At 47.3% G+C, this 23,197-nt stretch overlaps 1 protein-coding gene across 3 annotated transcripts in view; it reads left to right on the forward strand.

Annotated features, from left to right (window-relative positions):
• The window catches only part of COL19A1 (collagen type XIX alpha 1 chain), a 1,587,177-nt gene that overhangs the window by 697,780 nt on the left and 866,200 nt on the right, over nt 1-23,197 (forward strand). For all 3 annotated transcript variants that reach the window (XM_073675502.1, XM_073675503.1, XM_073675504.1), the window contains exon 18: nt 13,928-13,981. In XM_073675502.1, coding sequence (XP_073531603.1) covers nt 13,928-13,981 — 54 coding nt within the window. The remainder of the gene's footprint in view (nt 1-13,927; nt 13,982-23,197) is intronic.

Genomic DNA, 23,197 nt, shown 5'->3' on the forward strand with positions numbered 1-23,197 from the left:
GAAGTAGAGGAGGAGGAGTTGTATGCGGAAGGGCTAACATCTGCAAAGGCCAGACGGTCGGCAGCACCAAGGCGGCAGGCATGTGAGGGTGGGGGACATGGATTTACCAGGGCGCATGGTAGCAGCCAAACTAGTGAGGAAGGTGCAGGAGCCCAGGAAGAAGTGGAGGACGAACTGATGGAAGACTCATCAGATGAGGGAGACCTTGATCACATTTCTGTTGTGCGAGGTTGGGGGGAGAGAGCAGAGGAAGGAAGCATGATTGTTACCTCGCCACCAACACAACAGGGACTTGGTGCTCCTGGATGCGCAAGACACATGAGTGCCTTCTTGCTGCACTACCTGCAACATGACCCTCGAATTGTCAGAATTCGAAATAATCCTGATCACTGGGTTGCCACACTCTTAGATCCCCGGTCCAAAGTAAATTTGCCGAAATAATTCCTGCCATAGAAAGGGATTCACGCATGCAGGAGTATCAGCAGAGACTGTTGCAGAATCTTACATGTTCTTTTCCACAAAACACCAGTGGTGCATGTAGTGAATCTCACAGTTCTAACTTGCCAACCGTGGGACTGTCGAGTGTTCAGCACTCAAACCGTAACAGAAACACAGGATCTGCTGGTAACAGCAATTTTGCGGAATCATTTCACAGCTTTTTTAGCCCATCCTTTGCAAGGCCACAGGAGACAAGAAGTCTGACACATAGTCAACGCCTAGAGACGATGGTACAGGAGTATCTCCTAGTAAACATCGAAGCCATGACTGTGTCACTGGACCCTTGCTCTTTTTGGGCTTCCAATCTGGATAAATGGCCGGAGCTCGCCACTTACGCCTTGGAGATCTTGTCATGCCCCGCAGCCAGCGTTCTCTCTGAACGTGCGTTCAGCGCTGCTGGTGGTGTGCTGACAGATAAGCGCACGCGGCTGTCCACTGAGAATGTAGACAGACTCACGTTCATAAAGATGAACAAATCATGGATCCGTAAGGACTTTTCTACCCCTGTGTCATCCTGGGGAGAGTAAAAGCTTGAGGATTTCGGAAAATCACCTCACCAACCGTTTTAAGCTTTCAAATTACTAATAATTTTTAGCTGCATCTTGTCTTGAAAATAATTTTGGGCCTGTAGTAATGTGCGCTCCTCATTCTATTATGCCATCTATACTAAGCTCCACCAGCTTGAAAATTACTAATAATTTTTAGCTGCATCTGGAAAATAATTTTGGGCATAGTAGCAGTGTTTGGTACTCATTCTAACCAACCGTTTTAAGCAACTCTGGGGCAATTGATGCCACTTAAGTGGTGTCTGTGCCACAAATTTTTGGAAAAAATGGAGACTCTTTTTGGAGTCCCCTTGCTTTGTCTTACGTGACGTTGCCATCGTCAATTAGAGGTGGGTTGGGTCCCCCCCCCCCCCTTTTAACCGTAAGAAAATACATACACTATGGCTTGGGGTAACACAGATGGTTGAGTCTGAAGAGCTGTTTACTCAGAGGTCTGCTCCAAAGCTTCAGTGTCTGCTAGTCAGCGTAGTAACCCAGCTGCGAAGCAAGCTGCACCGCCTGTGTATCTAATAATGATTTTTAAATGCATCTAGCCTAGACAGACTGTGGGGACCCCTAACCAAACTCAGACTCTCAGCCCCCTACTGCCCCCCTTTCATTGACAATACAATCATGTAACTGTTGCAACTGGATGGGTGAGGATTGGTCACAGCTTTATTAACTGTTTATACTCATTCCATTAGAAATGCATTTTATTTCTAAAATAATTCAGCTTGTTGCAGCATGCCCTGTGTCTCCAGTCTCCACAATGGCAAGTTGGCCAACAAGTGTAACTCTCCAACATGTCCTTTCTATTTCCAGGCCACGGAGGATCCTGCTTACTCGTATGCAGGACTCCAACCCCCACCCATCACTCTTAACGCTTGTTCCATTCCGTCCTGGAGTCCTGACAGGAATATGTCCAGTCCAATAGCCATTAAGTGAACACCGTCGGGCCGTATGAGGCCTGCTTCATCTCCTTCCAGTTGTCGGTGTCGTATCACTACACAGCCTCTGCCATCCGAATATTTATTACCTGCCTTGTCCGTTCGATGGCCGTGATGTCTCACGCACCTTGCCATACCGTTCTCGGCACAATCTCTGACCATACTATAGTTAGTTTCGTGAAAAATTCTCTGAAGCGCTCAGTGTCTAGTTTCATTATTGCCATTAGTTATGCGCTCTTGTGATAAGCTATGTCGTTTCCCCCGGCCTGTATAACTAACATGACCGGACCTCTTGCCTCTCTCCTTACCTTGATTACCTCCATTAGTACCTGTGGCCATTGCAGGCCTCTAATACCTCTCCAGTTCAAATATGTGTTATGAAACTTCAATTTCCTCCCGCCTGGGCGGACTTTCACCCTTCTTTCTGCACAATATATATACGAGTTCTTAATCATTGCATAGCAAAAAAACAGCAAGGAAGTGGCATTTATATGTCATGTCCTGCTATGCACCTGTTCAAGGCTGAGTTAATCAGAAATTTAAACACACATACCATGTTAAAATCATATAGCATAGAAACAATACATATAAATGTAAATAATCAAAAAGAAAAAAGAAAAGAAGAAAAAAGAAACATATATAATAATAATCTATAAATGATCACTCATAATGATACATCAAATCATGTCTGATGTTTAAACCCGCTGGTACACGTGTATTTAAAGTATAAATCCACCAACTTTCTCTATTAAGGAGCTTTCTCCTATAATCATCCACCAAATCTCCACCAATCGCCACGGCCACCACAGTCAGTGAATCCTTCCTTATTTAGTATAGAGTCTACCAATACTTTGGGCGTATTAGCCCAGCTGCGAAGCAAGCTGCACCGCCTGTGTATCTAATGAGAATTTTTAACTGCATCTAGCCTAGCCAGACTGTGGGGACCCCCAACCAAACCCAGACGCTCTGCATGTAACCCAGCCAATCATTTGATAGTATTGCTAGTAGCAGAGTCGCATGGGCTCTAAACCTTGCATAGCCTGTGCATTTTTTCCGATCGCTAAGAATGACCCAACTCGTGTTATCTGTAACATTTGTCATCAAAAGCTAATTAGAGGTCAAAAAATCCATAGTTTGAGCACTTCATGCATGAACCGTCACATGGATATGAAGCATAAGTTGCAGTGCGAAGCTCACTGTGCTACAATGCGGCCTAGCGGGCCGGGACAACCACCATCTGCCCCACCTGTGTCATTCTGGGGAGACTAAAAGCTACTGCGTAGTCTTTTCCAAAAATTTGAGGGAATTACCACGGGAATGGTTTGGAAGAGGTATAAGAGGTTAGGTAGGACGTTCATTTTTAGTATACTTTTTCTGCCGAACCAGGAAAACTCCTTCACCGTCCAAGAAGTAAGATCTTTATGGAGTTGTTCAATAAAGGGCCCAAAATTAAGATAAAATAGACAGGAGAGGTCTCTATGAATACGAATTCCTAAGTATTTGATACCCTGTGAGGGCCAAGCAAAGGGAAAGTTGGACTGGATGGAATCCTGTATGGATTTGGGAAGGGAGACATCGAGTGCCTCAGACTTCACTGCATTGATTTTAAAATTTGACCATGTAACAAAGTGATCTATTTCAGCCATAACAGCAGGGATGGATATATGTGATTGAGTGATATATACTAGGACATCATCAGCAAATGCAGAGCACTTGTACTCGGTGCCTCCCACCTCAATCCACCTAATATTGGGGTTATCGCGAATTGATGAGAGCAGGTGCTCGATCACTAGGATGTATAAGAGAGGGGACAGAGGATATCCCTGCCTTGTCCCATTGGTGATTATGAAAGGTGATGAAAATGTTCCATTTATCTTCAGCCTAGCTGACGGATTGCGATACAGAGCCTTGATTTTGGCGATAATAGGGTCCCCTAGACCCCTACCCCAATCTTTTTAAGAGAATAATATATGGCGTGCCAGGAGACTCTATGGAATGCTTTCTCAGCATCCAATGAGAGTATCTAATTACAAATTTTTAACTGCATCTAACCCAGGCAATACTTTGGGCATAGTAGCAGTGTCTGCTAGTCAGCGGAGTAGCCACCGCCTGTAGATCTAATTACAAATTTTTAACTGCATCTAGCCCAGGAAATAATTTGGACCTAGTAGCAGTGTCTGATAGTCAGCGGATTATCCCACCTGTTAAGCAAGCTACACCACCTGTAGTTTGGACACTTAATTTTTTCAAAGGAAATGCTTCGGCCCCCCGGGACACTCAGTGAAGATCATCGGGGAGGCACCCCAAGGCACAGGGGCTGGGACTGGCGGTAGGACGCCTTGCGGTGGACCGCCAAGCTCGATCCTTATAAAAGCTTTTTAACTGCAGCAGCTTTAGTGGACGCTACTTGAGCGTACTCATTCAAATTACAGAGACAATTTAAATTAAAAAGCTTAGACCTGCCTCCACCGCAGGGGGGCTCGCTCGACCCACCAGCGGACAGGCACCAGTATTGGGAGAGGGGGGCTGGCCGTCAGGGTCCACCGCAGCTCTGGCACAAACCCAGCGACACGGAGGTCGCACGGGCAGGAACGGACTGGCCGTGTCAGCTTTGCACTTTTTTGGTTTTAGAAGGGCATGACATGCCTATATCTGTGTCTCCCCCTCCTTTTACTCCTCCACCTCTTTTCTTTTCGCATGACTATATGTACTTGTCACTTTTCCATGTGTTAGTTGTGTCTTCTGAGCAGTTTGTCAGCTTTTGGACACCTTTGAAGGTGTTTTCTATGTGTTTTTGTTTGCCTGCCATTGGTTTTAATGGTGTTCGACGAACAGTTCGACGAACTTACGGGTGTTCGACGAACCGAACCGAACTCGAACACTATGGGGGTGGCTCAACTCTAGAGATGAGTTGGCACGAGAATGCACTATGGGAAGGTTACAAGCTGATGAAGGCCTTGTGATGACTTGGGCATTATTATGCTAGGAAACTCTTGAATCTGCCACTAAACATTGTTACAGAGCAAGTACATCCCATAATGGCAGCAGTGTTTTTTAATGGCTTTAGATCTTTCAAGTGGATATTGTGCTTTCCTACGCTGCAAAAAAATTCAGGAATAGTTTGAGGAATATGACAAAGAGAGATCAAAGTGATGTCTTGGCCTCTAAATTCCCCAGTTTTTAATCCAATCAAGAAATTCTGGCTTATACAGGAAAATCAAGTCCATTGAGGCCCCAGCTCACAAATCAAAAGATTTAAAGGATCTGCTACTAACTTTGTGGTGTCAGACAACAAAGGACATCTTAAGAGGTCTTGTGGAGTTCATACCTCATTGAATCACCTGTTTTGTTGATATGAGAGGGACCTACACAGTACTAAGCAGGTGGTTTGAATGTTATAGCTGATTGGTGTAAAGTATATTTAGGCATGGATATATTAATGTTTTGGTGCCATACACCATTCACATTGTAGCTATTTTGATCATATGAATGGGGCTATACAATATTACGCAGATGGTTTAGATGACACTGTATGGCTGAGTGGTGTAAACACAAACTTATAATTATAAGTGTTAAGGGGACGGTTGCAAACAACTTTATTAATAATGGAAAGTGTAACGGGTCCGGGAGGCGGAACCTCTGAGCTACTAAACAAGGGGGCGGCCCTTGTAAGGGAGCGGGTGGCAGTCTCTGGGTGAACGGACAGGGAGTTACGGCAAGTGATCAGGGCAGTCTCTGGGTAAGGGGTAGGTACGACCTGTGATGGCAGAACCTCCGGGTAAGCAAGTAGACGTGTGCTCCCAGGTGAGCAAGCGAGAGTCTCTGGAATAGCAGGTGGTCACGGCACGTGACGGCGGAACCTCCGGGCTGGCAGGTAGGTAGGTAACGGAGAAGCGCTCCCGGGTGAGCGGGCAAGAGTCTCTGGAAAAGCTGATGGTCACCGCACGTGACAACAGGACCTCCGGGCTGGCAAGCAGGCAGATAACGGAGAAGCGCTCCCAGGTGAGCGGGCAAGCTGGTCCATAGACAGACTGACCGGAGTTGTAAGGCAGACCGTCGGACCTCAGGCAAGCAGGCAGGTAGCTGATATGCGCTCCCAGGTGAGCGGGCAGGCTGGTCCTTTAGACAGACTGACAGGAGTAGTAAGGCAGACCGTCGGACCTCAGACTGGCAGACAGGTAACAAGTATTCAGGCAGGAAACTGGCAGGTAACTGGCAACGGGACCTGAGGGCTGAAGCACAGGTGAGACACAGGTGCAAACAACATTGCTCGGGCACCTCCATTTTGGAGGAGGTGCCTTATATATGATGAAGTCCTCCGGCCATTGGCCGGGGACTCCTTAGGACGGCGCGCGCGGCCCCTTTAAGAGGAGGGGAGAGCGCGCGCGCGCGCCCTAAGCACAGGGGCCGGGAAGGAGCGCGCGCTGAGAGCAGAGCGGGAGGAGGACGCCGGGAAGGAGCGCGCGCTGACAGCAGAGCGGGGAGAGGACGCCGGGCACGGAGCAGAGCGGTGAGGGGAGCAGCGTCCCTGCCTAGCAGAGGGCAGGGACGCCAGCGCTACAGTACCCCCCCCTTTAGGCCCCCCCTTTTTTAGGCCAGACAGAAATTTAGCTAGGATGAGAGGGGCATGGATGTTCTCCCGGGGCTCCCACGTTCTCTCCTCAGGACCAAACCCCCTCCAATCTACCAGAAAAAAGGTTTTCCCTCTTACCCTTTTGGTGGCAAGAATGTTCTCTACCTCAAACTCGTCCTCAGCAGAAACCGGAGCAGGAGGCGTACCTGTAGACTTGGAAAAAGAGTTAAGCACCACAGGTTTGAGGAGAGACACATGGAAGGAGTTAGGGATCCGTAAGTTGGCCGGGAGTTTCAATTTATAGGCCACCGGGTTGATCTGACTGATGACCTCCAGTGGGCCGATGAACCGAGGCCCTAACTTATAGGAAGGGATCTTGAGCCGGACATATTTGGACGAGAGCCAGACTTTATCCCCAGGGCGGAATTGAGGAGGGTCCAGACGTTTTTTGTCAGCGTGTCTTTTCATACGCTCGGATGACAGAAGGAGTGCGGACCGGGTACTCTTCCATATGGAGGAAAATTTGTTAACAAGAGATTCCGCAGCCGGATTGTCCGCCGAGGTGGAGACGGGAAACGGGATCCGAGGATGCTAACCGTAGACTACAAAAAACGGGGATTTGGAGGAAGACTCGCTCTCGTGATTGTTGTACGAGAATTCGGCCCATGGCAGGAGATCCACCCAGTCAGAATGGTGGGCATTAACGAAGTGCCGAAGGTAACTGGTCAGGTTCGGATTGATCCGCTCCACTTGACCATTAGACTGTGGGTGGTAAGCGGAGGAGAAGTCCAGGGTGACGTCCAGCAATTTACAAGTGGCTCTCCAGAAACGGGAAGTGAACTGTACCCCACGATCCGACACGATGTGACGGGGCAGGCCATGAAGACGGAAGATGTGGCGGATAAAGTCTTTAGCCAGCTCGGGTGCAGACGGAAGACCTGGCAGTGGAATGAAGTGAGCCATCTTGGAGAAGCGGTCAGCGACCACCCAAATGACCGTACAACCGGCAGAGACGGGTAGATCAGTAATGAAGTCCATCGCTATATGCTGCCAGGGGGCAGCAGGTACTGGCAGAGGTAGGAGGCGGCCGGCCGGCAGGTGTCTCGGAACTTTGTTGCGGGCGCAGGACACACAGGCAGAAACAAAGTCTATTACATCCTTGTGCAAGTTAGGCCACCAGTAGTGCCGGGTAATAAGCTGGAGGGTCTTTTTCTGACCGGCGTGGCCAGCTAGTTTAGACGAATGACCCCAGTGTAGGATCTTCTCCCGATCAGGTACTGGTACGAACGTCTTACCAGGGGGAAGACTATTTAGACTCACGGGAGCCACCTGCATTATTCTGGCGGGATCGATGATATGTTTCGGATCCTCCTCGAGATCAGACACCAGAAAGGACCGAGACAAGGCGTCCGCCTTGACGTTTTTGTCAGCCGGGCGAAAATGAAGGACAAAATCAAAACGAGCAAAAAACAAGGACCACCGGGCTTGGCGCAGGTTAAGTCTCTGGGCATGCTGAAGGTAAGCCAAGTTCTTGTGGTCAGTGTAAATTATTACCGGGTGAAGAGCCCCCTCGAGCAGGTAACGCCACTCCTCCAATGCCAGTTTGATGGCCAATAACTCTCGGTCTCCTATGGAATAGTTGCGCTCAGAGGAGGAGAAGAGTTTAGAGAAGAAGCCACAAGTTACCATCCTCCCGGAAGATGATTTTTGAGTAAGTACCGCTCCGGCTCCAGAGGAGGAGGCGTCAACTTCCAGGAAGAACTGCTTGTTGCCATCTGGGCGATGCAGCACCGAGGCGGAAGAGAAGGCCTGTTTAAGGGAAAGAAAGGCCTCCTCTGCTTCGGGTGGCCACTCTTTGGGATTAGTACCTTTACGGGTGAGCGCAGAAATTGGGACCATCCGGGAAGAGAAGTGTGGTATGAAGAGGCGGTAGTAGTTGGCGAAGCCCAGGAATCGCTGAATGGCCTTCAACCCCTCCGGTCGGGGCCATTTCTCGATGGCAGACAGTTTCTCAGGATCCATTTGTAGGCCGGTCTGAGAGATAATGTAGCCCAGAAACGGAAGCGAGGTCTGCTCAAAGAGGCACTTCTCAAATTTAGCGTAGAGATGGTTCTGCCTTAGCCTGAGCAGGACCTGACGAACGTCCCTCCGGTGAGTCTGGAGATCCGGAGAGAAGACCAAGATGTCGTCCAGGTACACCACTACGCAGGAGTAGAGAAGGTCCCGGAAGATGTCATTGACCAACTCTTGAAAGACGGCAGGAGCGTTACAGAGACCAAAGGGCATTACCAGGTATTCATAGTGGCCGTCCCGGGTGTTGAATGCCGTCTTCCATTCATCCCCCTGACGAATACGAACCAGGTTGTACGCCCCACGAAGGTCCAATTTGGTGAAGATCCTAGCCCCCCTCAGACGATCAAATAATTCTGGAATGAGCGGAAGGGGGTACTTATTCTTCACCGTGATCAGGTTTAGGCCTCTATAGTCTATACAGGGACGGAGAGAGCCGTCCTTCTTTTTGACAAAAAAGAAGCCTGCTCCCGCCGGGGAGGTAGATTTCCGGATGAATCCTCTGGCCAGATTCTCCTCAATATATTCGGACATTGACCGGGTCTCAGCAGCGGATAAAGGATAGATACGCCCACGGGGAGGAGTAGTACCGGGTAGCAGATCGATGGGACAGTCGTATGGTCTATGTGGTGGTAATGTCTCTGCCTCCTTTTTATTAAAGACATCTGCATAAGACCAATAAGGAATCGGAAGTCCAGGTAGATTAGCTGGGGTAGGAGAGGGACGGACGGGATGGACGGGAACAAGGCAGGTTTTATGACAGTCTTGTCCCCAGCGAAGGACCTCTCCGGTTTGCCAGTCTAACACGGGTGCATGTCTCTGGAGCCAGGGCAGACCTAGCAAGAGGGCGTGAGAGAGTCCAGGCAGAACATGAAAGGAGATACTTTCAGAATGCAGCATTCCCACCTGCAGGGTAATGGATTCGGTGATGAGTTGAATGGGGCGAGGTAAGAGGCCCCCATCCACGGCAGCGACAGACAAGGGTACAGCCAGAGGTTTGGTGGGGATGCGGTATTTCTCAACCAGGGACTGTGAAATAAAGTTCCCGGCTGCTCCAGAGTCAAGTTGGGCTAGTTCGAAATAACGGTTCTCCCCGTAGATGATCGAAACAGACAACAGCAGGGATGGAGAGGATTTATTCTTGTCTAGGTGGACCTCTCTGAGCGAACCTAGACACAGGTGTTTCCCGACCTCTCCGGGCAGGCACGGATCCGGTGCTCCTTACTACCACAGTAGAAGCAGCTCCCCTCAGCACGGCGTGAGTCCTGACGGGTTTTGACCATCTTGGTCTGGTCGACCTGCATAGGCTCAGGAGAGTGTACCTGGGGAGAGATGGAGGGAATAACGGGTTTCTGGGAAGTAGGATTTAAACGTGGAATCCTTCTCTCACGGGTGACCTCTTTGGCACGCTCCTGGAACCGTAGGTCAATCCGGGTGGCAAGGGTTATTAGATCATCGAGAGAGGTAGGAATGTCCCGACCAGCAAGTTCATCTTTAATACGACCGGACAGACCCTCCCAGAAGACGGATACCAGAGCGTCGTTATCCCAGACCAGCTCCGAGGCAAGAGTGCGGAACCGTATGGCATATTGGCCCACGGTGAGACCCTCCTGACGGAGGCGTAGCAGAGAGGATGCGGATGAGGTCTTCCGTCCGGGTTCGTCGAAGACTTTCCGGAAAGCCGAGAGAAAAGCAGGCAAGTTGGACACCAGGGGGTCTCCTCTCTCCCATAGAGGATTTAGCCAGGCCAGGGCCTCCCCGGTGAGATGGGACATGATAAAGGCAATTTTGGCCCGGTCGGAATTAAACTGATGGGACAAAAGTTCAAAGTGCAGGGTGCACTGATTTATGAAGCCCCGAGCCTGGACGGGGTCGCCTCCGAAGCGAGGAGGTGCAGAAAGCCGGGGTCCGGGAAAGGATACCATGGTACTGGCCGTAGTTGCAGGTGGATCAGACAGAGTGTTCAGGCGAGTATTAACATTCCGCAGGTGACCCAGGATGGCCTCTTGTTGGGACCTCTGACGGGACAGTTCTAGACAGAGGTCCGAGAGCGAGGGAGCTTGGGTGCCACCGGGTTCCATGGCCCGAGCAAACTGTAACGGGTCCGGGAGGCGGAACCTCTGAGCTACTAAACAAGGGGGCGGCCCTTGTAAGGGAGCGGGTGGCAGTCTCTGGGTGAACGGACAGGGAGTTACGGCAAGTGATCAGGGCAGTCTCTGGGTAAGGGGTAGGTACGACCTGTGATGGCAGAACCTCCGGGTAAGCAAGTAGACGTGTACTCCCAGGTGAGCAAGCGAGAGTCTCTGGAATAGCAGGTGGTCACGGCACGTGACGGCGGAACCTCCGGGCTGGCAGGTAGGTAGGTAACGGAGAAGCGCTCCCGGGTGAGCGGGCAAGAGTCTCTGGAAAAGCTGATGGTCACCGCACGTGACAACAGGACCTCCGGGCTGGCAAGCAGGCAGATAACGGAGAAGCGCTCCCAGGTGAGCGGGCAAGCTGGTCCATAGACAGACTGACCGGAGTTGTAAGGCAGACCGTCGGACCTCAGGCAAGCAGGCAGGTAGCTGATATGCGCTCCCAGGTGAGCGGGCAGGCTGGTCCTTTAGACAGACTGACAGGAGTAGTAAGGCAGACCGTCGGACCTCAGACTGGCAGACAGGTAACAAGTATTCAGGCAGGAAACTGGCAGGTAACTGGCAACGGGACCTGAGGGCTGAAGCACAGGTGAGACACAGGTGCAAACAACATTGCTCGGGCACCTCCATTTTGGAGGAGGTGCCTTATATATGATGAAGTCCTCCGGCCATTGGCCGGGGACTCCTTAGGACGGCGCGCGCGGCCCCTTTAAGAGGAGGGGAGAGCGCGCGCGCGCGCCCTAAGCACAGGGGCCGGGAAGGAGCGCGCGCTGAGAGCAGAGCGGGAGGAGGACGCCGGGAAGGAGCGCGCGCTGACAGCAGAGCGGGGAGAGGACGCCGGGCACGGAGCAGAGCGGTGAGGGGAGCAGCGTCCCTGCCTAGCAGAGGGCAGGGACGCCAGCGCTACAGAAAGCAACCGAACCCGGGGTCCGCGATGCAGCCTGGAAGACTGCGGCTGAACACCTTCCGGGTAACTATCTCTGTTAGCTGCACGAGAGATGTGCGACAAATAATGTAGGCATAGCCCTGTTAACTGCACAGAGGCTACGCAGCAGGTGTTAGGACGTGTGTGTGACTCACACTGGCGTATACATGCTCCCAGCTGGTGTGCTACCGGACTGCGGAGTAACTCTCCACGTGGCTAACAGGCAGTGCCAGGAATACGGAGTCTGCAGTCTGCTCGGGGTGTATAGCGACCCCCTTGTCTGCGCCAGACTGTCAAATGGAACTACCTGCCTCCCTCCAGCTAAGACTGCCTATCCCCAGCTAAACCTGCCTGTCCGAAGCTAGAGCAGCAAGAGAGCACGTGGAGCCCAAACAGACAAGCGTCCACACAGTAACACAACCTTAGCTCAAAGATCAGAGCGCACCGCCATGTTTGTAGGCGGGCTATTTAAAGACTAAGCCCTGCCCACCGGTGCATTATTGGTCGCATTACTGATGATGTCACCTGCGACCCATCAGGCGGTGCCAGGTCACCTGATCAGCTGACACCAAACCACCAATCATGGTCCGCCATGTCACGGGCATGCTCAGTGCAGTGCATCCTGAACTTAGGCTATAGTAGCCCTGTTCCCCTCCGCAACCTATGCTTAACACTACTAGTAACAAAGAACTGAGAGACAACTTGTACATCTCGTGCACCAGCTAGGCGTTGGGACTGACAGCGATGCTGAGCAGCATCTGCCCCGGCTGGACCAGATGGGAGACCACAGAATCCACTGATGATTCTGAACCAATTTCAGAACCAGCAAACGCCTGACGCCTAACAATAAGTTTCTGCAAAAAATCATAATCCCTTTTTTATTCTAACTTCAATGCTTCAGTTTATAATGAAGCCATGAGAGATGCATTGGCTTTAAATTGGGTCAGTTAGATTTTGATCAGAGTTTTAGTATGTTTGGTCGCACTGTAGACTATTATTCCTTAAAAAAAGAACCTATGATGTAAGAGTAACATATCAAATGTGAGAATAGGCCTACTATTCAGTCTTTTATTTGTTAAGATAAACATTGACAGTCCACAGCAGTCAGTCACCTTGAACGGTTAACTGAAGTAATGATTACAAAAAGCAAGCTATTTTGTTAGGAAGGAGTTAAAATAGCACAGAAGTTTATCAGTGAATAAAAAAGCCTATATTAAAATGTGCTTCATTACCACTCATTTTGCATGATACATAGGTAACAAAATAATTACATTATCTGATTACTTTAATTAGAGTACTGCTATTATTTCTCCAAATGAAAATATTCCATGGAGCAGTAATACTTTAGCTTCCTGTGAATTTTTGTAGAGGCAGCAGGATTTGAAATACAAGTAGTTTTAATTAAGCGGAAGAAGCCAAATCTAAAAAATTAATGAGAATTTGCCATGCTCAGGTTTGCTCGCTGATGTAGATTTCACGCAAACCGCAACTTACTACAGTAGCATACTTTTGTTAACAATACATCTGACAATTAGTCAAAAGACTTCAGGACTAATCTTTCTTCCATGTCTATACAGTAATCAGGTATTTCTACGAAATGTATAAGCCTGGATGAATCCGAACAAGAGTCAAAGGATACCCTACATATGTAGTAAACACTGAAAGGTCAATTTACTGAATTTATGTCAAAATGTTATCCTTTTGGAATACATTTAACCAGGATGCATCAGAATCCCAAAGCTCCAGATGTACTGATACTGACAGCAGTCATCAGGAAAATTTTGGTTCAGTAATCCAATTGAAAATGACCCATTTAATTGTCACGGATTTACTATTCAATCACATAGTTGCATTTTAATCTGGTATCATATAATATAATTATTATGAGTGACATTGTCACTTTATAAAGTATGTCTATAAAATCGTTGTCAATACATTGATAATATTGTATCGAGACTATATTAATACAGATCATGACCGAGGAACGTATAGAGCAGCGTAAAATAGTATGTCAATAAATCTTTGCTTTGATTCAATTAATGGAATTTCTATTTTCAGCATTCAAGAACTCTCTAGTTGCCATTAGAGCTAATTGATGAAAACATAAACATATGCAATGCATGGAATTAGATTATGTATTATTCAAAATTGTCATCTTACTTCATGCCATGTTTTAAATATAATTATTGTACTTCACCATTTATGAATTGTTTCTCTGTTTTTTCTATTTAAAGGGTAGACGAGGAAAACCTGGTCCCCCTGGCGAAAGTGGCCTAGCTGGACTTCAGGTAAGTTCACAGTCATTTCACTACCTTTCATTTCTAACAATTTTCAATGTTACAGGTTTTTTTTAATTCATTGAAAATAAAAGAACAAGAGCTAAAAAAAGGAAATAAAAAGTAACCTTTCAATCCTTGAGGGTCATTGTTTATAAATAGCAAGTAGCATCAATGATCACATGCCATATTTACTGGCATCACTGAGCGGTCAGATGGGAGTAGTATGGCACATCAGTCCTGAGGTAGCATGTAAAAAAGACTGCTGGGACCACCAGAGGCTGAGAGAGAGTCTGAACAATGGGGTGTGGATTGAAGAGGTGAGTATTGTTTGTTTTTGTTTTTTTAATATATACTGTTGCTCTTTTATTCAAGGTGATGGCCCTCTTTGAGTATTAATTTACTTTTGTGTAATTTTGTAAATTTATTTTTGATTCCAATAAAATGTGCTCAGTACTTAAATTGTGATCATTTGATCATTAGTACTTTCGTCTTGTGCCTCATGTCTTGTGTTGCTTAAGGAACTAAGAATCCCCAGAGGATGAGTTAAAGAAAAAATGTCAGCAACATTTTAATATGATGCTGCTGTTATACTGATTAAATTGATACCTCTGGGAAGAAATCCACTTTTTAGTTATTTTTTAATCACCATTTGAAGTTTTCTGTTAATTCAATTTCAGTGTACAAGGGCCGGACTGTGCACTAGGTCTTCTCCAGTCTTGGAATGACAAGTTACTGCTTTTTGAGTGACCTGCCTTCTCTGTATGAAATCTTCTCTTCAAACAAAGGAGGCAGGTGGAGGGGCCGGGAAACACAGACAGTGCGGAGGAGACCCAGTGTACTGTACACAGTGCATAATCCAGCCCCAGAGCACCAAAATCTAATTAGCAGAAAACTTCAAATGGTGTTTAAAGAAGAAAGACAAAGCGGATTTCTTCATCAAAGGTATGAATGCAATCAGTATTACAGCATCATTACAGCCATGTCTTTACTTTGCATTACAAAATCGTGCTGATGGGTTCTCTTTAAAGTGGAATGTCAGGATGACTTTATTAATTGACCTATCGGTATGTCTGTGTAGGTCTTAGAACAACTACTATATAAGCATTTTTCCCATTCTAGTAATTCGATTTGCCGTTGCTGAGAAATCCATATTCTTGTTAACCTGGAAGTGCATTGGGTGATTTCAAGTATATTCTAGGAGCATGGATACAAAACCATTGTACTTCCGGTCTAATTTGTATGTGACTTCAAAGCTCGATTTCTCAACAATAGCACAACAAATTTCTTTAAACCAAGTAACATTTAATTTTTGTTCTACAACCTATTGAAAACAGCCATACCAGTAGTTTCATTAATAGAATCTTCCTGACAAGTTAAGTTCCTTTTGAACATTAGTAGGATTAAGAAATAAATATGATCCCAAAAATCTTTTGTAGCTACTATTTCAGAATAGAGTAAGAACAGATATTTGCTGTAGGTTGTATTTCAATCACTGGAAGCATTGCATGCCTATGTCATTTCATACTTATATGTGTTTATTGGAAAGCCATGTGTAAGCCAATATGCCTGTAGCAGTTGATATATGACTTCATAACTAGGCAGATTCACCACTGAATATTCTTCGCAATCCAGATGACATCTTCTGTGGGAAATGAAATTGTACCCATATATGTTGCCCCTCATATCTCCTAGAAACAGAGATGTATTAAAATGTTTTAAAGTTGGATGGGTTTTTATTCAAAATGTCAGTCTTTTTTTTCTACTTAAACCACCTGCTTAATTTTAACTATCTTTTAAGGTAGTTAAGGTATCTGCCTGTATTCTGGAGGTACCTTATTGTTGTGTACTAGAATAAAGACAAGTCAGAGATTCTCTCAGATCCCTGAGGAATGCAAGCAGTAAATCAAACAGAAAATCTGTGTTTTAACATTGAGTAAGGAAATATATTCGATGAAAAAACACTAAAGTCATCATGGAATTGATCACTTTAGCACCTAGAGGCTTTTCAGCATACTTGGTCAATGAATTATGTCACAGAACATGATAAAGTGAAACTACTTTCTGCACATGAGACTAATAAAAAGGTGCCTTCTGATTAAATATAAAAAATATATCTTGAATTATTAAAAAATGCAATAACAGCAAAATATTCGCTCCTTAATATATTAGAAAGTAGGACACTTTTTCTTTGGCGACTTATATGATATTTAAGTTGCAAAGCAGCATCTATCTAAAGCATGAATAAGCTCATTTACCTACCTATAAGACTAAAACTGAACAAATCTGGTCTTCAAAATCCTGACACTCAGAATAAAAATATATAATCTTGGTAGGAATTTACAGCAACTAAAAAAAAAATATAGAACATATATATACACAGTACAGCTTTGCTGAAGTCAAAACGTATCTGCGCTAAAATGGACAAAATGTCATGACTGAATAAAAACATGAGCAGCAATATTTGGTAGAAAGAGCAAAGTGTCACTTTATTTACATGGAAGATCTATTTTCAGAAATAATGCTTACTACTCAGCAATAAATAAGGAAAACACTATGGAAAGTATTTCATATATTAAGGCTGTTCATCTCAAAATGTAACATACTGCAGTTCATCTCTTGCACTGTAGGTAGTATAGCGGTAACTTAGTGAGAAATAGCCTACAGTTATGCTAATGTCAGGACTTGTAATCTATGTAAGAAGGAAAAAAATAGTTTTATATCAATGTGTATTTACAAAAAAACATTACTGCCATCGGTTATAGTAAAAGCTGTGCTAATAGGAGGTCTTGCATCAGAGTCTAAGGCAATGTGCAGGAAGATAGTTGTATTATTAACCGCTTCATGCCATGGCCATTTGCAATTTTTTGGATTTGTTTTTCCTCCCCTTCTTCCAAGAGCTATAACTTTTGTATTTTTCTATCAATAGAGTCAAATAAGGGCTTATTTTTTGGGGGACGATTTGTATTTTGAATGACACAATTCTTTCTATCATATAGCGTACTGGAAAATGTGAAATGCGAAAAAAATTCCAAGTGTATTGAAATTACAAAAAATTGTACCGTATTTTTCGGACTATAAGACGCACTTTTTTCCGCCAAAATTTGGAGGAAAGTGGGAGGTGCATCTTATAGTCCGAACTGTGCCCCGTACTCTATACCTGTTGCCGCTCTGTAGTCTGGGTGGCGGCTATTAAAGACCATTAATATTCACTACAATCCACTCCCAAGAGTTATAGTGAATATTCATGATCTTTAATAATGGCCACACAGACCGCAGGCCGCAGCAGGAGCTGTGCTGTGGCTACAGTGTGCGCGCTATTAAGGAGAGTGTATGGTCACTGCTCCCCACGCACACAGTTCTGGCTCAGGGAGCACTGACTATTCCGGCACAGCATCTCAACCTGTGTGAGGGCGCATGGCAGTACGCCATGCACGACTCACACAGTGAGAATTTCGGCAGCAGAGCCGGACGCAGCGCTGGAGGAGAGATGAGGTGATAATTGTTTATTTTTGTGTGTGCAGCATGATGGGGATCATGGGGTGCTAAGCATACCAGGATGGAGGGGTGCCAAGTATACCAGGATGGAGGGGTGCCTTGCATACCAGGATGGGGATTAGGGGGTGCCTTGCATACCAGGATGGGGATCAGGGGTGCCATGCATACCAGGATGGTGATCAGGGATGCCATGCATACCAGGAAGAGGGTGCCATACATACCAGGATGAGGGACAAGGGGTGCCATACATAACAGGAAGAGGGATGAAGGGCGCCATACATACCAGAAAGAGGGATGAGGGGTGCCATGCATACCAGGATGAGGGGTGCCATGCATACCAGGATGAGGGATGCCTAGCATACCAGGATTGGGATCAAGGGGTGCCATTCATACCAGAATGAGGGGGGGCATGCATACCAGGATGAGGGGTGCCATGCATACCAGGATGAGGGGTGCCATGCTTACCAGGATGAGGGGTGCCATGCGTACCAGGATGAGAGGTGGCATGCATACAAGGATGAGGGATGCCTAGCATACCAGGATGGGGATCAAGGGGTGCCATGGATACCAGAATAGGGATCAAGGGGTGCCATGCATACCAGGATGGAGGATTGGGATGCCATGCATACCAAAATGGGGGATTGGGGTGCCATGCATACCAGGATGGGGATAAGGGGTGCCATGCATATCAGGATGGGGATGAGGGGTGCCATGTATTTCAGGATGGGGATGAGGGATGTCATGCACATCAGGATGGGGATGGGGGCCACATATAACAGGAAGGAGGGGGCCATATATACCAGGATAGGGGATATTAACAGAATTTGGGGACATTACCCCTATAACAGTGTCAGCAGCAGTCCCCCCCCTTAACAGTGCATCATGACCACATTTTTTGCTTCAATGTTTTTTTTCACTTTCCTCCTCTAAAACCTAGGTACGTCTTATGGTTCGGTGTGTCTTATTGTCCGAAAAATATGGTCATTTCACAATTGTTTTTTAGGGTTTTCATTTAAGTGGTGAAAAACAATTCAGAAATTTGTAAGAAAATTTTTTTTGCTTTCATCGTAATTTTCCAAGACTCGAAGTGTTTCCATTTTTTGGGATATGGGGATGTATGAGGGCTTATTTTTTTGCGCCCTGAGCTGATGTTTTTATTGATATTATTTTGCAGTAAATATAATGTTTTGATCTCCTTTAATTGCATTTTAATGCAATGTTGCGGCGGCCACAAAAACCTACTTCCGGCATTTTTTTTTCTTTTGTTACCGATTGGATTCATTTATTTTTTGTTTTGATAGATCGGACTTTTACAAATGAAACGATACCAAATATGTGTTTTTTTAATCGTTTTATTTTTAATGGAGGAAAAGGGTGATGATTTGCACTTTTGTGTTTTTCTTAATATTTTTAAAAAATATATATTTCTCACTTTTTTATAATAGTCCACTCAATGGACTTGAAGCTGTGATTATCCGATTGTTTGTGCTATACATAGCACTGCATCAGCACTGCTATGTACAGAGAAATTTATGATCTCTTATGAGCGCCAGCCATTGCCTGGCTTTCATAGAAGGATCATAATGTCAAGCACGGGGGTCTTTAGCAGGCCCTCCGCTGTCATGACAACCCACCTATGCGCTGTGATCACATCATATGTAGGCTGATGAGAGCATGGAATGATGCGTGCCCCTGTCGGTGCATGTTAAATGCCGCTGTCAGATTGATAGCGGGATTTAATAGGTTAACAGCGGCGGGTGGAGTGGATCTCAACCCGTGGCTCTTAGAGGCACATGATGGCTTATTAAATCAGCCCTCATCAGTAGGGAATGATGTGGCTTGCAAGCCCGCATCAAAGTCAGAAAGCTGTCATATGACGTAAATTTACTTCATATGTTGTGAAAAGGTTAAAAGTGCAGCAGCAGATGTATGTTAGATGAAGTGCTGTGAGAAATATTCAGGCAGATTTTTTTTTATGTCCTTCTTCACACTGCAGTATTTTGGTGATTATTTTGCATTATTATTTGGAAACTGAAACCAAGAATTAAACATTAAAAGAGAAAACAATAATGGCAGGAGTTGCAACTCCTCTGTATTTTGGGTGCACTCTTGTTTTTGATTTACGAATATAATGCAAAATAATCACCAAAATACTGCCATGTGAAAAAGACCTAGTGCAGAATTCTGATGTAAATTGTACCAAAAAACATGGCGTGCAAGTAGAAAGTGCTTTAGACACGTTTTACTTCTCATTAGACAGTTTTCAAAAGTAACCAGAACAGGCACATAGCTTAGTTGAGTCATAAAATGTGATACATTTACTAATGGTGTTTTCACCACAATTTTGGCACAAAATACAGGTCTAAAGTAAGCCACTTAAGAGGGGCATCAGGAAAGTGTCTAACTTGTATATCAAGATGTGCCAAATTTATCACACAGCATCAAGCATTGTGAATCATTTAGTAAATCATCTGCTTGTCTCTTATAGCATTCTGCTGTCTTTATTTTAGACAAGATTAAAAAAATCTGCTATAGAGTGTCTGATCTTCAAATTTTGTATAGTTTTACATTGCTTTTTGTAAGTATGCTCGTCTGTAAATTCTCTTACTATGATATTATAATGGAATTGTATGTGTGGCGCCCCTGAGGGTTCAGTCGCCACAGAGGTACTGCATCTCACCCAGAGGTGTGATATCTCACCCTCCGGTAAGGAAGGAGTACAGCTCAGGACCCTAACACCTGCATCCAACACATACCCACAGTGGGGGCAGGGCGAGATTGCTCCTAAGGGAGAGCACAATCTCAGGTTCCCTAGCTGGCGGGAGGGGACTATGTAGTGGGTGTGGGTGGAGAAGGTAGTTTAGGGGAGCACATGACAGAGAGAGTATAAATAGGAAACCATCTTAGATCAGTGTGGAGTCAGAGGAGGAAAGTGACAGGAGCAGAGGCTCTGTATGAGCTCTGCTCCAGAGGCGGGCCTAGTCAGTGAGGCCCAAGTCTGGGAGAGAAGAGAGGAGAGGGAGCAGGAAGGCTCCCAGAAGAAGGGATCCCAGGGGTACGGGCAGTGCTGGAGGCCACCCGTACGCCCGAATCTGCCGGGAGGTAGAGGGGTCAGGCCATCAGAAGGGAACCGGGTCCCTCAACTAGTAGAAGATTGCAAGTCTCAGCTAGAAACCGGAGGCTGCAGAACTTTATGTCCTGTAGCCACAAGTCCACGCCAGTCTCACCGAGAAAGTAGCCATATAGGACCCAGGGGACGGAACATACGTCGCCCGCCAAGGCCCGCGGGTGCTGGATTGGAGTCACTAGGTGTGAGGTGCAGGGAAAAGGCCAGAGGAAGGACACAGAAGTGGGTCCTGATAAGTACTCCGGAGCTATCTGGGGGTGGACTGAGCCCCTCACTGAGTAAACACAGGACGACGTGGGCAGTTGCACTGGTACCTGTAACTTGAACTGCAATAACCATGAGTAAAGACCCTGGGACTGCACTATACTGACTCTGTGGTTATCACTGACACCCTGCACAACCACCATCATCCACACACTGCCCTGAAGCTAACTCTTCCTGTGGGGAGTTATATCATCATTGCTGCAAAACCACCAGTTTCAGTGGACTGTTCCGCAGTGGCGGCCCCCTTTATCCGCATTCCACAGGTGGCGTAGTCGGACATTATAAAAACCTATACATATCATTCCCCTTGGATTGCCCGCCCTGGGTCACGGTCCGGGTCACCGCCACAGTGACTACAACCCCCAGCATCTACCGACCCGGCACCGGGTACCCCAGGCCCAGGAGGCGCTTCAACTTTGGCGTAGTTGGCAGGATATGAGCCCACCCGTTGTCACCGGATATTGCGCGCCTGAAGACTGTGCTTTCTACTAAATGTGGCGCCCGCCCCAGAAGAACAGGCGCCATTATGTGCGTGATCAAAGACAACACTACAGAACCTCCCTTCGTGGGCCGGGTCCCAGAATGGCACCAAAAGCGCAACCAGCCCCCTGCAACTGTGGCCATACACATAGATGTGTCCTTCAAGGTGGGGGAGACGCCCCCAAGTGTGGCCGACAGCCAGCAGCAATGGGACCGCCCCAGAAAGGGGAGAGGAGAAAAGAAAACTGGGAAACGGGGTGTGGTCTCCAGCAGACCAGAGAGAACACACCCGGCAGGCAAGATGGAGGGAAGTGAGCCTGAGACCCCAGTTCACGGCCTGCAGCTAGATGAGACACCTCCTACCCTGGCGGAGGTGATTTACAAGCTGACCCTTGAGGATGCGGAGTTCCTCCAGGCAGAAATGTGTGAGCTCAGCCAGTGGGTAGGAGAAGCCGAGAGAACCTCCATCGCCAGCTGGAAGATGGAAGTGCTGGAGAAGATAGGTGCGAGACGACAACCAGCACCATAGAACACCGGCAGCGCCCCAGCCCCGGCGGAGCCAGACCAGGACCAGGAGGCAGAGAGCAGCCCAGGAGCTGCCGCGGGAGCAGGTAGGAAGAGTTTCCCTGTCCCGGGTGCCGACCGCGCTGACCTGCTCCTGGGCCCCCTGGTGGCGCCTCCATACTCGGGCGCGCACGCTCAAGACTTACCACCAGGCCCAGCATGCACCACGGCACTGAGAGCCTCCACCGCCGACCAGCTCCGCAATCCCCAGGCGGAATCCTCCTACCACCTGACCAGCTCCGCCGATCCACTCCGCAATCCTCTGACGGACTCCCTGCACCACTCGGACGCCAGCTCAGCCAACCTGCTCCTGGGCCCTTTACCGGAACCGCCTATCCTAGCATCTGAGTGGGAATATGGGACCTCTGCCCTCGACTGGTCCGCCAGGAATGAAGGCCAGCAGAGAGCCGCCCTGGCTCCCACACCTGCGCCCCCGATTGCCTGCGCAGAGGGAGAGGAGTTTGGGTGGGACAAGCGGGAGGGGGACCTCATCGGGTTCCCGCAGGAGACGCAGGCCCAGGCTCTCCGGAGGGAAGAGCACTGCAGGAGGGAGCTCCTTCAGATGGAGAAAGAGCGGTATGACCGGCAGGTGAGATGGGAGCGTATGGAGGCCAGAAATATGGCGGCCAAGACTCGGGCCCGCCAGTGAAGACCAGCAGCACCTTGTCCCCGTCTGGAGGGGATCATCATGAAATTTGATTTGGACACCGGATGGGGCTTCATCCGGGAGCCGCAGTCAGATAGAGATGTCTTCGTCAACCAGGGGGACATGGAACCCCACCTCCAGCAGGGGCACCCCAGATGGAACCTCTATCCCGGTGACTATGTCACTTTCACCCATCATAAGGGAGAGCGCGGGTGGTATGCTCTCCAAGTCCACAACGTGGCGAGAGAAAGAAAAGACATACCCCTGCAGTACCAGGCTGAAGACCCGGCTGGGTCAGTCGGTAAAAATCAGGAGTTCCCCCGGCGGGAACCCCACTGTTGAATTAAATTGGATATGCATCCATGAAACTGTAAATAGTTACCTGTAAGGATATAGTCGGAATGCTGCCAGTTAAAACAAGAAATAATTTTTTTTCCTGTTTTACATATGCCTTTAGTTACCCGTGTGGGTATAAAGACAATAGGGAAGAGGACGGTGATCTCCCGAAAAACTTTCCTTTGTAAATAATTGCACTTCTTAAAGTGCCCCCTATTTGTTTTATAATTGTACAACAGATGACCTCAGAACAAAAACCCGTTTGGCGTGGCTGAAGACGTGGTCCAACGCCAGATCACCTATGCCCTGCAGC

Source organism: Phyllobates terribilis, unplaced genomic scaffold, assembly GCF_046119375.1.
Source record: "Phyllobates terribilis strain yellow unplaced genomic scaffold, ASM4611937v1 Scaffold_3__8_contigs__length_932513732, whole genome shotgun sequence".
Taxonomy (NCBI): domain Eukaryota; kingdom Metazoa; phylum Chordata; class Amphibia; order Anura; family Dendrobatidae; genus Phyllobates; species Phyllobates terribilis.